Below are 15681 nucleotides of genomic sequence, written 5' to 3'. Positions count from 1 at the left end.
ATTCAGAAAGTATTGGGAATAAAGATTGAGAGATACACAAAGCAGAAGCATAAGAGCCTGAGTGTTATGTTTCAGTGTGGAACGTCTCCCCTCGGGCTCCTGTCTTTAAATGCTTCCTCCCCAGTTTCAGAAGCTCTTTTGAGAAGTTTACAGTGGTTCAAATGTAGAATGTCTCCCACAGTTTCAGGTACTGAACACTGGCTCCCCATTTGGTGGCACTATTTGGGGACTGTTAGGTAGTGCATCTTTGCTAGAAGAAAGAAGTACATCACTGGGAATGAGCTTGGAGGTTAAAAAGCTGCCACCACGGTCTATGGTTTAAGACGTGAGCTCTTACATTCCTGCTCCTGCGGCTATGCCTGCCACCTGCTGCCATGTTGTCTTTACCATTAGAAGCTCTAACCATCTAGAATCTTGAACCAGAATAAACTCGGTTTTTTTTTTTTAATGTAAATTGCCTTGGCTGTGGTCTTTTACCACAGCAAAAAAAAAAAAAAAAAAAAAAAAAAAAGCTAATACAAAGGTGTGAACCCCGAGGAGGTGGAGCCTCAATGGAGGAGATGGATCCTCACTGTGGGAAGGTCTTAGGAGCTTTAGCCACACCCTGGTTCCTGCTCTACAGAGGTCAGAGCAAGCAGTCTATATACTTCTACCACCACAGCCACAGACTGCCCCCACCATGCCTTCCCTGTTATACACAAGGAAGTTCCCTGTTATACACCCTCAAATTGTTGACCAAAATAAAGTGTCTGCTTGTATTTTTCAGAGGAAAATAGCTAGTGCAGTGAGTGAGTGACTGTGGAGACTGCAAAGCTGAAGATGTGTAGACAAACGGAGTGCTGGAAAGACTCAAGGAACCCAGAGCAGCAAGCCAGGGGTAGTGTGCATAACGTAGGTCCCAGCTCCAGGGATGGTGGTAACCAGTAACTGCTCTGCCTACAGAATAGCAAGCTTCCTTCTCATCCAGGAGCACCCTGAACCCAGAGCCCCAGACCAGCCTGGGTAGAAAGCTTCAGTGCACGGTGCCTGCTGCAGACCACAAACGCCACACCAGTCCTGGTGGACAGTTGACAAAGGAAGAATGAGTTGTCCCCACTTAGCTCTCTAAACCCAACCCTTTATGTCAATGTGACTGCCAGCTGGAAAAGGGTTTTCCCTTCTCTCCAAAGAAGGTTTTATGCCCGCACAGTCTTTTCAAAAGCCTTGGAATGGCTATCTCATTATCGCCCCTTTCTGCTCTAGTCAATGGAGCACATTAGACATTCTATTCCTCTCTCTTACAACCTTTACAGTCCCAATTCCCTACCCTGCTTTGTTTGAACAGTCTGCCTTCTCTGTTGGAATATCTAATAGGAGTCATGCGTGATGTGTAAAGTGGAGGTCCGAAACAAAGCAGGGCAAAGCAGACCTTGATTTCTATTCTAAATAAAGAAAACGCCACAGGAATCATCAGGTGGCTCTCTGTCCTTTCCAGATTCTATTTACAATCCTAATTATGGCCCCCATCTTAGTAAGCCCCTGCTTGTGTCACCAAAAGCAGAGAGACCCACCTCCTGGGGTGGAAAGCAAGCTTCAGAACCAGGCTTATTTGTACAAGTCAGTTCTGTGTTATTGGTCCAAATGAAATGCTTTCAAAGACCAACTATCTCATTAACAAAAAAAATTTTGCTAATTAGCTGATTGTTTTGTTTTGTTTTTGTTTTGTTTTTTCGAGACAGGGTTTCTCTGTGTAGTCCTGGCTGTCCTGGAGCTCACTCTGTAGACCAGGCTGGCCTCGAACTCAGAAATCCGCCTGCCTCTGCCTCCCAAGTGCTGGGATTAAAGGCGTGCGCCACCACGCCCAGCCGTAGCTGATTGTTTTGCATTCAGAAATATTAGCTATTTATACCATCCCTCCCCCCACACACACACACACCAAAGCACTAGTGTTATTTCCAATTGTAAAAGCTCTGCTTCTTTCAAACCAATTGCCCTCTCTTAGGCATCATTGTGGACCACACACTCACTCAGACATTCTATGAGCAATACTATCTTATAATTACCTGCCTATAAAGTATTTTGAACTAAATATGTGCATAGGTATACCTGTTCCTCTCAATACATGTAGGTCTTCATATGGGTAGACATCTATGTGCAGACGTGTGTGTGTGTGTGCACGCGCGCGCATCCATGCATGAATGAATGGATGGATAGATAGATGGATGATGAGTGAATAGACAAATAATAGAGAGATGGCTAAATGAATGGATAAATTGATGAATGGATGATGGAGGGATGGATAGCTGATAGGTGGACCATGGAAAAAGAGTGCATAGATGGATGGACAGATGATGGATAAAAAATGGAGGGAGGGTGCGTTGTACCTGTGTGTATCAACAGAGTATTACATAAAATAAGACCAGAAAATCAAAAACTAAGCCAAAGACAAATGCTTCAGAGAACTGCCATTTTCTTTTAAGACAGGGTCTTACTATGTACCCTTGGGTGGCCTGATAGTTGACTGGCCGTAGACGTACAGTGATCCTCCTGAGTCTGCCTCCTGAGTGCTGCTGTTATAGGCATGTGCCATTTTCTTGCAGGAAATTATTTGATTAAAGTTGAAGGTGACACTTAGGAAAGCCAGATCAGCCCCTGAACTTTCAGTCATATGAGACTCTCAAGTATCACCTTTGCTTCTGGACTTGGGGGGAAAAATGTGAGATGTGAGATGTGAGTATCATGGGGTGGGAGGTGGTTTGGGGTTTTTTGTTGTTGTTGTTGTTGTTGTTGTTGTTGTTTTGTTTATTGTTTCTCAAAGATAAGCTTGAACTGGGTTTCCATAATTATAAAATATGCCTCTGCTAATCTCACCAGGAATCCCATACTTACCAAACACATACAATGCTGAGTATTTATGATATAACAGTAAAGTGTATACCACTCCCTGCCTTCAAGGCATTTAACATTCTAACAAGAATGACTAGCACAGACTGAGAAAGGATTCTCTCCATCAAGAGGTGGTTAGCCCTAGGGAGGAAAGAGTAGCATTAGAGAGCACTGGGAAGCCAATGAGAAGAAGGGAAGCCATTGTCAGGGAAGGTGGTCATGCCAGGGTTGTAACAAGTAAGCACCGGTAGACTACAGCCTTACAGATGGGAATATTCCTGAGAAGTTCTCAAAGGAGAGGAATTCACCATTCATAAGGCAGACACACTAGGTCTTATTGGCTGCTAGGTCTTAGCTTCTACTCTGAGAGACAGGGGAGCCATTGAAGAACTGTGAGCAGAAAGGGACTATGCAAATGACCTTCCTGATATGGCTCAGATGTTGGGGGCAGGAGTGGACACAGGAAACCCATGCAGGGAGATGTACAATTGCCCAGGTACCTGAGAGGTGCTGAGGCTAGCAGCAGCACCATGGAGAGGTAAAGGCAGAAGGGAATCCGTTGGAGTTTGATGATGGTTGAGACTAAGACACTTCCTGACAAGTGGATTAGGAAGAATGAAATCGAAGCCTGGGCTTGAATGACCAGAAGAAAAAAACTTGCCACATATGAGATGCCACACTCAGGAATCATGGCCACCGACAGAAATCTGATCTCAACCCCTGAGATGACTGGATCTGCTTTTCTCTCCCAAGGCCCTCCTGCCCTCCTTTGTCTCCCTGCTTGTTCTTACTCCTCTCTGCCTGGCTTCCTAGTACCATGATGGGCACAGCCACACAGCAGGGTGTCTCTGAGCATCCTTTCTTTCTCCCCTTCCCTGCCATGTTCATTTCCCAATAGCTCCAGCCTCCAGGCACAAGGCTGCCAAGACAGAGCCCACCTGTTCCTCCTCAGCTGGGGTCCTTCCTTCTCAGGTGCCTTCAGAACATTACTACCACACCTAAACTAAACAGAAGCAGAGCCTTTATCTCCGATTTGATTTGATCTATTCCAGTTGTTAAGAACACACACACAATCCTGTTATCCCTGTGGGGATGTTTCAAGACAACTTTACTGAGGAAAGAAGACTCACCCTAAGTGTAGGATGACTATCCAGGGGTAGAGAGCTTAAATTATAGAAAGAAAAGGAGGAAGAAAGCCTGAAGAGGCCCATCGTTCTTCCATGTCTGTTTCCTGATGCACTGAGATAGGAGCAAACATCTTTAGGCTCCCAGAAGCTGGTCCAGCTACCATGCTTTCCCCATCATGAAGGACCTAAATAAATCCTTCCTCTCTTAGGGTGCATCTTGCCAGGTATTTGATCACAATTAGGAAGACAGTAGCTTAATATGTAAATACTCTCCCCTTCTAAATGCACACAGTCCTTAAATTGATTGTATGAGTCTCTAATATTTAATATGCATGTCTTTGCTTTTTTATCTATGTGCAACAGAATCCCAGAAGATTGATATATTACCAAGGCAGCAACTGCCTGCTGTGTGAATCTTTCTAGTTGCCCCCTTAGGTTGGCTTTAAGCAGAAAGAAGTCTCAACTATGGGATAAAGTCCTGGTTATGTCCTCTGCAGTGGGAGATCGATCTAGGCAATGGTCAAGCCAAAGAGAACCATGTGCAACCAAATACCATTTGTGTGTCAGTGCAAGATCTGAAGGTATAAGAGAAGATGAGAAAGGACAGAAAAGCCATCAACACTAGGTACTTGGCTAGGGGTAGGGGGAGGATGGAGGGACCTGGAGATTAGAAAAAGGATTTCAGAAAGCAGGTATGCCAAGCTCGTGGAGACCCTGAAGAAAGCAAGGTGATCTGCTGCCTAATAGGGTTGTGGTTTCCACCCTTCTCCACAATCCCTCTTGAGGACAAGTCAAGATTCAAAGTGTTTTAATTCACAATTTGGCTGCTATACTGCATTGATTTGAATATAATTTTATCAGCAAGAGTGAGCAACAGGCCCACAGGATTTATGTGGCTTATTTAATATGAATATCCCATGGGCCTGAAGCAGAAATCTCTCAAGTCAGAGATAAACATCTTACATTTCTTTGCATCCCGGATATAACAACAATACCCTGTGCATGGAAATCCATTCAGTGATGCTTGCTGATAAGCAGGGATGTGGGGGAGATACTGAGGGCCCCAAGTCTCATTGTGCATGTTCTAGAGTCTCCCATTATTAGCCACATAGCCTAAGGGAATTTGTCAATGTATTCATTTAAGGAGATTTTTTTTTCCATTCGTCTACCAGGCAAATATAACTTTTGTAGGCCAGCCTCACAATGGCAGCATTAAAACAGGACAGCTGTGAGAGCAGTGCTTGTTAAGTGTGCCTGTGAAACCAAAAATACCCCAGCACTCAGAAACTCAAATGTCAGAGGGAGTCTCAGACGTGAGAGCTCGAGAGAGGCCTTTGGAAACTCAATCCCAGCCATTTATATGCCTTACCCGGAGCTGGACAATTTTCTCCTGCTGACATGGCCTACTTCAGTCCGTTTGCTTACTACTCTGTGTTTTATATCCGCAGCCTTTGAAAACGTTACAACAAATAGAGATTTGAAGGTGAGGAGGTGGGGGGAGGACTCAGTGTTCTTCTCTAAAGCCTCCCTAATAAGTTTTCCAAATATTTGTCTTTTATGGAACGTGTTCTGCCCCAGTTTATGAAGCTTTCTCACTTTGTGAGAGGTCTGTGATAGAAGGGACTTAAGTATCTACTGTTAGGAAACAGCAGTGTGGAAGCACAATTAGTGCCGAAGATGTTAACTGGACTCAGGGACAGCAATCCTTCCGTGTGTCACGTGAGCGCCCAGGGACTGGATCCTTCTGTGTGTCACGTGAGCACTCAGGGACCGATCCGTCTGAGTGTCATGTGAGCGCCCAGGGACCGGATCCTTTTGTGTGTCACGTGAGCGCCCATCCCCCAGTGTGGTGCCAAGAGAACAGGTGAGAGTTTGCTCTCTCCCCTCCCCTCTGCTTCTTCACATTCATTCTGATGCACAAACGTAATGATGACCGTGACAATGACCATCCTTCTAAAGTGATATTGTGACTTAAAGTTCCCCTTGTCAGAAAACTGTTACAGCCACTCTCCTTGTGCAAGAGATCCTACAAGTCAGGCTGGTGAGGAGCTGCTGCAAAGTGTGTGTGGTGAATGTCAGGTTGTGTTGAAACAGCATCTGACTAACTGTGGATGGAGGAAAGACGACGCTGGTTCTCAGCAGTACCTCAGCTGCTTGGAAAAAAAGGTAAGGACAATTCCATAATCTGTATCAAAAACTGTTGTTGCAACTGAACACCTTTTGATCCAGAAAATATTGTATTGTGAAATGTAACCCATATATGTCATGAGAAGACACAAAGCTACAGTTATCGACATGCTTAAAATTTGATCTAAAGGGGAGGGAGAGAGGGAGCTGGAGGGAAGGGAGGAAGAGAAAGGAGAAAGGAAAGCAGGAAGGAAAAGATAAAGGAAGAAGGGCATGAGAAGACAGCAGAAGAGAGAGGAAAGAAGAAAAGCAGGGTAGAGAGGAAGAAAGAAAGAACAGAGGAAGAAAGAGTAGAGAGAGGAAGGGGGTTGTACTGGATGGTTTTATGTGTCAACTTGACACAAGCTGGAGTTATCACAGAGAAAGTAGCCTCCCATAAGGAAATGCCTCCATGAGATCCAGCTTTAAGGTATTTTCTCAATTAGTGATCAAGGGTGGGAGGGCCCAGCCCATCATGAGTGGTGCCATCCCCAGGCTTGTAGTCCTGGGTTCTATAAGAAAGCAGGCTAAGCAAGCCAGCAATCAGCATCCTTCATGGCTTCTGCATCAGCTCCTGCCTCCAAGTTCCTGCCCTGTGTGAGTTCCTGTCCTGATTTCCTTTGGTGATGAACAGCAATGTGGAAAGTGTAAGCTGAATAAACCCTTTCCTCCCCAACTTGCTTCTTGGTCATGATGTTTTGTGCAGGAATACAAACCCTGACTAAGATAGGGGTATTGTTCAATAATTGTTCGACACTAGCATATTAGATAAATAAAATATATTTTGATTCAACAGACCACCATATAACCATTAAAATAATTCTATAAATTTTCATTCACTCACATAAAAGAATGCCAGTAAGACATGAAGTGGGAAGAACAAATAACCAACAGGTGCACGATCACACTCTCCTGTGGTGTGTGCATGCAGGACACGAGAAGGAATGTACGGGGAGACCTCGAAGAGTGCTAACAGGTCTGTCAAAGGAAGGGGCTGCAAGAAAGGAAAGTCCCACCCATTTCCTCTGCCTTTCTTCCTTCTAAACTTCCCTAATAAGAAATAAACAATACAGCCTCTTATCTTGTAAAAAGGAGTAAGATGGAAGAATCTCTTTGCTTCTCTGAAAGAAAACCTTTGTCCTGTGAGTTCATATCCTGAGCACTCAGACCATCTCTGTGTACCTCAGTTCTGTCCCTTGCCTCCTCTTTCTCCCTCTGGTCCTCTGTGCCCCTCCTCCATTCCTCTCTTGCCCTAGCTCCTTAGAAAGAAGAAATAGAAGAGATGGTGCAATAGCCCAGAAACTGGGCCGCAAAGACATAATTAGAAAATTACTTTCCTGGTTGAAATTTTCACTGACAGAACCTAAGAAAAGTCTTGGGAAGTTAGCTAGCCAGAGCCCCAAGGGTTGTCTCTAAGTTGTAGTAGTGGCAAATGCCTTTACCCCCAGCACTCAGGAGGCAAGGGCAGGTGGATCTCTGTGAGTTCAAGGCCAGACTGGTCTTAGGCCAGGCACAGCTATAAAGCAAGGACCTGTCTCAAAAAAAAAAAAAACCCTCTTTAAAATATAATAATAATTCTTTAGTATTTAATTTTCCCAAAATAATCTATATATAAATTCTATTATCTTTACTTTTTAAAATAAAAGGCTGAGGAAGAGGGAAAGAAAATTAGGCAGAATGGAAAGGCAGAGAAAAGAAAAACTGATATTTAAAAGAAAATCCTTGTGTTTGTTTCATAGAGCCAAGAAAATCTCCAACTTGATCCCTGGGTCCAGATTCAGAAATATCTGCAGTTTGTTCTCCAAAATTCTGAAACAGAGGCTCAACCACTGCAGAAGCCCCTTAGTGCCTCACGAGGGTGACTTCACACAGACTCACACAGGCTTTACTCTACCCTAGCAGACTTCTTGGTTAACATTGTTTTTAAGTGTCTTAAAGAATCCTTGGGGCATTTTAAAAGATTTTCTTTCAGATCTATCAAGTCCACCTAGAGGAGGAGCCTGCTTCCTGGGACTATCTTGGAAGGTGAGAAAACACATCCTTTTATGTTTGACCTTTGCCCCGATGCCACCACAGCAAGGCCCTGGAGCTCCGGCCTGCCAGCGGCAGCGTGTTGCATGTCTGTGGTGGAACCTTACAATCTGCTGAGTTCATCACCGCAATCAGCACAGGTGCCAACAAATAATAATAATAATGCTGGTAGGTTGTGACAGTACTTGGAAAAAAAACGTGAAGTCCTAGGCTGTCTTTGTTTGCATATCAGTACTCAATCATGGAAAGAATACTTTTAAGCCCTGACGTGGTGATAACATTGAAGTGTGGTTTTGGTTTAAAAACAACTTTAGTACCTCACAGCCTTCTCACAGCCGCCTTCTACTGAGATGAGCAGGGGGAAGGATTGACCAAAGTTGTGCATGGGGGAGGGGCAATTTTATACTCCCTTCGCTTTTGGTCTTTTTAGACCAACTATTTTTAGATTATTTATTTAATTTATTTACTTACTTAATTTGGTATTTTTTTGTGACAAGGTTTCTCTGTGTAGCCCTGGCTTTTGGTCTTTAATAACTACTACTTTTTATTTATTTATTTATTTACTTACTTACTTATTTGGAGGTTGTTTTTGTGACAAGGTTTCTCTGTGTTGCCCTGGCTGTCCTGGAGCTGGCTCTGTAAAGCAGGCTGGCCTCGAACTCTTAGAGTTCCACCTGCCTCTACCTGCTGGGATTAAAGGCTTGCATCACCACCCCCACCCCAACCCCACCACCACACGCCCTATTACTACTTTTCATTTTAACATGTCCAAATTTGGGATTTTCCTGTCCACTTCTATCATAGGAGCTTAGTAGACTTTATCCAACCCCAGTTATAAGATTACCATGAAAAGACAGCCGTTTTGTATTTTCAGTTTTAAATCTTGAGTTTTTCATCTAAAGAAGATGTTAATGAGTCTATCTGTCTAACCTTTCCCCGACTGTCCTACCCTGATCTCCGATTTCTGGAGGAAGAAACCTTAAATGACAAAATGTAACATTCCCATAAGAATGATCAAAAGTTCCTTTCTCTTCTTCTTTTTTTTCTTCTTCGCATTTGATCCTCTAAAATTCTTGTAATGTAATAAAGAAAAAAAAGAGGGCATTTAAATGTCACAGAGGTGGGTTATGAAAGTCTACGAAGAATTCTTAAGATTGACATTTTGTAGGTAAACGTCTCCTCCGAGTGGCATTTGCTGAGGGAATTGCTGATGTGCATCTGAATTTTCCGAGGCAGGGGACTACCCGGTGGCCATGCTGAACTGCAAGGGGCAATGATGTGGACTCCCCTCTCTAGACATCCACAGTCCTCGTAGTACATAGGACCGACACAGCAAGCACAGTCAGGAGGGGAACAAAGATCATTCATTTCCCCAGCTGTGGGATGCCAGCTGCCAGTGCAGCTGTCAGAGGGAAAGGGAGTCAAATGGTGCTGATACAGATGTTGTAGGGAAGACGAAGAGGGACCAGAGTTGGGAGAAATCCACAATACACCATAAGTGACCTGGAGCCAGTGAGCACGTGGGAAGAGTGAATTGAAATCCAAGCACAGATTTGGATGCCCCTAGGCTAGGGATGTGGCTCAGTTGGTAAATTGAATGTGAGGCCTAGTGTGTGTGAGGCCTTCAGCTCCATCTGCTTTATTGCATACACTGAGTGTGGTAGTGCACAACATGCTTGTAATCTCAGGGTGTGAGTGATGGAGACTGGAGAATGGGAGGGGTTCAAGGTCATCCTGGGTGGGTGTGGTCATGTACACTTCCCAATGCTGGCCAGTCACCCTAGCCTAAAATCTTGGAAACCTGTCTCAAAATACAAGGTGGATGGTGTAGGAGTAACTAAATCTGAAGTTGACCTCTGCCTTCCAATGCACACATGCACAGACATACACATACAAACACACATACACACACACAAACACACAAAGACATAAGCATATATACACATACACATGTGCCCACACATATACATAAACACACACACATATACACACACATACACACAAACACACACACAACCACACAAAAACATACATATACACACACATATATACCCACACATATACATAAACACACACATACAAATAAACATAATGACAATAAAATGTGATAATAAGAGTTAATGAAGAATGTTTTGGGGGGGTGGTATTTGTTTTTGTTTTTTAGAATCGATGGAGATTTTTTGAGAACACTTGGAGAGAAAACTCTTTGGGTAGTCATTTTCTTTATGAAAGACTCCAAAGAGGGTGGGTTTTCTTGTTTTGCTGTTGTATTCTGAGAGGAAGTGTAAATGGGGTAGCTGACTTTGGCATCTAAGGCACAGAGGAGCTGGAGGATGGGTATCCAGCTGGGGCTGGGTTGGGCTGTGACTGAGCAGAGCCACATTTTGCCACAGGAAAGGAGAGAGAATGCTGTAAGAGAGGAGGAAGCCTGGGGAAGGGATTCTGTAGGGTTTCACCCTAAGGAAACAGTGAATCCATTCTTTCCACCACACCCTAACAGAGCTCGCACCCCTGGAGGGCTAGTTTAGTCCTTACCCCCATCACTCCCATGTCACCAAGCAACTTCAAATTAAACATAAACACCTTATTCAAGACCAGCAAGCCACTGTGTGTCATCGGAACTAAGACTGGAGCAAACTTGAGCCTGGAAGTACAAATCACAGGGCAACTGAACCACTGGCAAGCTAATGAGCACTCGTGCTGCTCCCTGCAGAGCCGACGGCTCTAAGCAAAGGTTACCGACTTATTTACCCCCAAACATTGCATAGAGCCAATTACATATTTGGAAAAGACATGTTTGGGGGAAACAGAAGGGATAAGCAAGCAGAGGGCAGCAACATCGGAATTCCATGGCAATTCAGAGATGGTGACAGAAGAGGCATAGCAAGAAGAGCCTACACTTAGGACACCCACATCCTCTTCACACGGCATAGTATAAATATTAATGAGCCAGTGGTGATGAAGAAAAACTGTAAAAATCATTAAATGTGGGAATGGTAACGTAGTTCCATAGAGCAACATTATATACAATCCTCTGAGAGAAGCATCAGGCTCATGGCAAGAAACAGAACAGCAGTGCAGAAGGAGGATTTGACCATCTCACTATGAAGAAATGATAGGCGTTTGATGACATAGAGATAATCACCTGACTATGTTCAGACACCACACAATGTATTCATGTGTGGAAATACCACATGGAAAAAATACTGCAGGGGTGGCACTGTGGCTCCATGGGTAAAAGTGCTTGCCATGTAAGCAGGTTGACCTGACTTTCACCTCAAAACCCAAGCAAAAAGATGGGAGGAGCCAGGTGTGGTGCCTCACCTCTTTAATCCCAGCACTCAGGAGACAGTGGCAGGTGGATCTCTGCGAGTTCAAGGCCAACCTGGACTACATATCAAATTCCAGGCCAGCCAGGGATACCTAGCACTGATTCTGTCTCAATAAAATAAATAAATAAACAAACAACAACAACAAAAAAGAACAGAAGTGGAACACTGGCTAGACAAGAGTCTTTGGCCTTCATGTATATGTCTTGGTGTATGGGCACCTACATACGTCATATATATTCACATTTATATATCCACACATATTTACAATAATAGTGTATTATCACAGGTATCCTGTCAATATTTACAATTTGTATGTTTTAAGTATCAATTATAAATAATCTATCTTTAATCCATAATACATCATCTTAAACTATACTTTTAATCAATGAACTCAAATATATAAATCTAAGTCTGCCCCCAAAGACATAGATAAGACACCCACACACAGGACGTATGTACAAATAATATGTTTGGCCATCAGTCCAGTATGTGGAATCTATTGGATGTGGAGGAAAGAGGAAATAGTGGAGTCCTGAGAGTACCCCAGGCTTCTTTCTAGAAAGAAACAGAAAGCTAACACACAGCCATACAGGCTAAAATTCTGCTCCTCAATACTGACGTTTCCTTCCACCTGCTTGAGGACTGCTCTCACTCCCAAATGCAGACCATTGTTCTCCTCAAAGCAGTCTTTTGCTTCATCATGCTGTTAGCAACATGAGCTCAGATTGCATATGAGTTCACAAACCTCTCCCATCTCTAAAAAAAAATAATAATAAGTTCATATTGACACTAGCAAATCCCTCCCTTCTAACCTCCACCCCCACTCTCAGCATCCTCGCCTACAGAAATGTTACAAAGCGACAAGAGATGTCAGCTAATATTTCAAATGTATGTCTTCTAATAATACCAATGACATTTTAAAGTGTGGTGACACTTGGTGGTTTTTTCTTGAAATACTATACATAGTTCTCTGTCACAGAAGAGCAATTAAGCCACTAAAGGATAAAACTTAAGACCACTATAAAAGAAAGTGATTTTGGGTCAGTGAGATGGCTTGGTCAGGAAGACCACTTGCTGCGAAGTCTTGACAACCTGAGTTGGACCCACAAGGTCAAAGAGATAATCCACTTCTGGTTGTCCTCCAACCATTACAGTTCCATGCCTACACCCACCTACACACACAATCAAACATTTGATAGATAGATGATAGATAGATAGATAGATAGATAGATAGATAGATAGATAGATAGATGAATAAATAAATAATAAAATAAAATTATTTGTCAATGCACCAATTATTTTCTTCTTGATAAATTGTTACAAAAGATACAGAATTAATTAATAGTTCCCTGGAATGAGCTGGGGAATAAAATTCAGATTAGTATCTTGACGAGTACATCAGCACCCAAATTCTGTTTATCTAGAACATGTCTTGATAAGAAAACCTTGGTCTGAAATTTAATGTCCCTCCCTCTTTGACCAGCCATCTCCATTCCTCTGTTGCTGGACCTTGTTCCCATCCAATGAATGCCCTGATCCTCATATCTGAATTGCCAAACCTTGAAAAACAATGGTCTCATGAGACAAAGGTGACTCAAAGGTAGACAGCAATAGATACTTCGAAAGATACACATTTACTCTTGACCTTTGACCTTCACTATCAAATCTGCTTCAAGCTGGTGTCTTGGAAAATAAGCTTCAATACATACCTTCTGTTCATTGTGTAAAGTAGTATAGCTTAGAAAAAAAATAGAGAAACCACCTTGGAATAATCTCTAATATCTGTAACATTACACTTTCATATACATTATATCATGGACCCTACCCAACTTCTTCTGAGACAACTGTGGCCTGACTCCATCCTCCAAGAGAGGACTGTTGGACCCAAGAAGGTACTAACAGCAGGAGCAGGAAGCTTGGGTACTGTGCTGAGTGAGTTCTAAACTTGAACTTGTGTCTCCACACTGAAACTAAGAAAAAGAATACGCTGTTAAGAAGTTCCCAGTATTGCCAGTCTAGCACCTACGCTCCATCTTCATAAGGTCACACTGGAAATGCTAGAGTTAGCAGAACATTCTGATTATCATTCAAACCATTTTGAAGTGGAGGACAATCAATCACTGTCTAGAATTCATACCATATCCTCCAGACAGAATCTCTATACACTGTATCTAAAACACCAAACCAGACTCCGGCTGAGTCAGATGTAGAGTGGGTAAGGTTTCTCTAACTCACCAATGAAGTGGTTGGGTCCCAAGGCCAGCATCTCCTCTAGCAGGACAAGGCCCCCTGGAGCCTGGAGAGGTGTTACACTTCGGCCATCTATGAGGGAGCACTGTTGAAAGCCTGTGGCTGTGACCTTCCACAGCAAGATCAGCAACGCGGTGGCATCCTGCCTGATCCTGAAAACAAGAATCACACCTCAATGCAAAGCCGCTCCCACTAAGATTTGTCTTAGAACCAATTCAGCAGATCCGAGATGAAAATACAGACAGCTAGAACAACATGCTGATATACAGACATCAGCACAGAAGTGTCAGGAAAGCAAAGAAATGGTTATAAAAGCAAGCGCCCACCTTGTACACACTTATTGCAAATGTCTACCTTCCACTTGTTCAAAGTCTATCACAAAGTGACTAGTCTGTACCCCATCCTTTGGTAATGATAATCAATAATGAAGAGCAGAATGAGCTGTTTTACAAATAAATGTAAAAGGAATGTTGTTTACATTTATCCCAGATGCATACTGCAATCAAACCCATCGTCTCATCTATGCCATCAAAGTAAACAGTGTGTCATGTCCCCATGCTTCCAGTCTCTCTATCTTCTCACAGCTTGCAGGATAAGATCCAGAAAATAGTATGCCATCTAAGACCAGTGAACTCTTGTCAGCTCCCTCTCTTGCATCACCTGTGCTATACCTACGACACCAGCACACGATGCTAGCAGTTGCTCATTCTCCTTGTATTCTAGAGAATCAGTTCCCACCTCCCTCCCTCCGCAGACCCCACACAGCTGTTCCCCCAGAACCAGCTCCCCAGCTGCAGCACAGAGCTCAACAGCATCTTAATAAATGACTGAATTCATGAATCCGTGAAGATACAATATAAGGGATTGGTAACACCCACATATCAGTTTGGGGTGCCCGTGGGTCACATGTCATTCCCATCTCGCTCAGCCTAGATCATCCTGTGGTTTCTGTCCACAGGATGCCTGACACCCACGAGAGATCCAGAGAATGTCATGTTTGTTGAGAAGGAAGAAAAGGAACACACTGAATGGGGTAGGCAAGTAGGAGTGCCGAGAAAGGTTATAAAGGCGGATAATCTGAGCAACACAAGGAAGGGCGGAAGGATGCTGCTGCAAGGGCAGACACATGAGCTACTTGCTAAAATACTGATGAACTGGGATATGTTTACCTCAAGCCAGCTCCCAACCTTGCCACTGTGGAAGGTACTCTGAAACACTTAACATGGGGTTCCCCCTGCTGGTGAAGCTGGGAGTGGCTTCCTACCATACCTCTTCCTATGGGGACATTCTTCCAAGACCTTCAGTGCCTATCTAGGCTGTCCCTTCAGGGCCAGGGAGACCTCACAGCGGAGGGAGGGGAGGGGCATAGGCAACAAATGCAGAGTTGGTTTCATAAAACACCTCTGCTAGACATTGGTAGGGAGCTCACTGTTGGGAATGCCAGGCAGGCAAAGTTGGTCAGTGCCCACAGGATAGGCAGATAGTGTGACACTGCATATCACTGAGAGCGCCAATGCACAGAACGAGCTGGTCAAAGCTGCATGTTCCCTGGTATACTGACAGTGGGGGCTAGAGTAGGAAGTGTGACAGTTAACGGAACCAAAGAAGGGCAGGCACATGCATCAGTGTATCGGAAACATTCTAGGGCTGGCTCCTTCCAACTCCTAGCTGTGTACCCATGGGCAGATGCCATCTTCCCTGGGTCTATGCAAATCACCCATACACGGCAGGTGGCTCAGCAGCCGAATCTGTTTTCCTTTGCCTCTTTTCTATCTCCCAGGAGACAATGGCCAGTCTGTCTGTCACTCAACAGTTTAAATTTAGAACGAAACACTTTTCCTATGCTGATTGCTTTGAAAGAGAAAGTTGTAATGTGTAGATTTTTTGTTTGTTTGTTTTAATTTGGAGTA

At 43.7% G+C, this 15681-nt stretch overlaps 1 protein-coding gene across 1 annotated transcript in view; it reads right to left on the bottom strand.

Moving 5' to 3' along the window:
• The window catches only part of Dner (delta/notch like EGF repeat containing), a 294143-nt gene that overhangs the window by 168596 nt on the left and 109866 nt on the right, over positions 1-15681 (bottom strand). Inside the window, exon 4 of the mRNA XM_034521799.1 lies at positions 13757-13923. Within this exon, the coding sequence (XP_034377690.1) occupies positions 13757-13923 (167 nt within the window). The remainder of the gene's footprint in view (positions 1-13756; positions 13924-15681) is intronic.

Source organism: Arvicanthis niloticus, chromosome 17 (genome assembly GCF_011762505.2).
Source record: "Arvicanthis niloticus isolate mArvNil1 chromosome 17, mArvNil1.pat.X, whole genome shotgun sequence".
In the NCBI taxonomy this organism is placed as follows: Eukaryota; Metazoa; Chordata; class Mammalia; order Rodentia; family Muridae; genus Arvicanthis; species Arvicanthis niloticus.
This window is presented reverse-complemented; position numbering and strand designations above follow the sequence as displayed.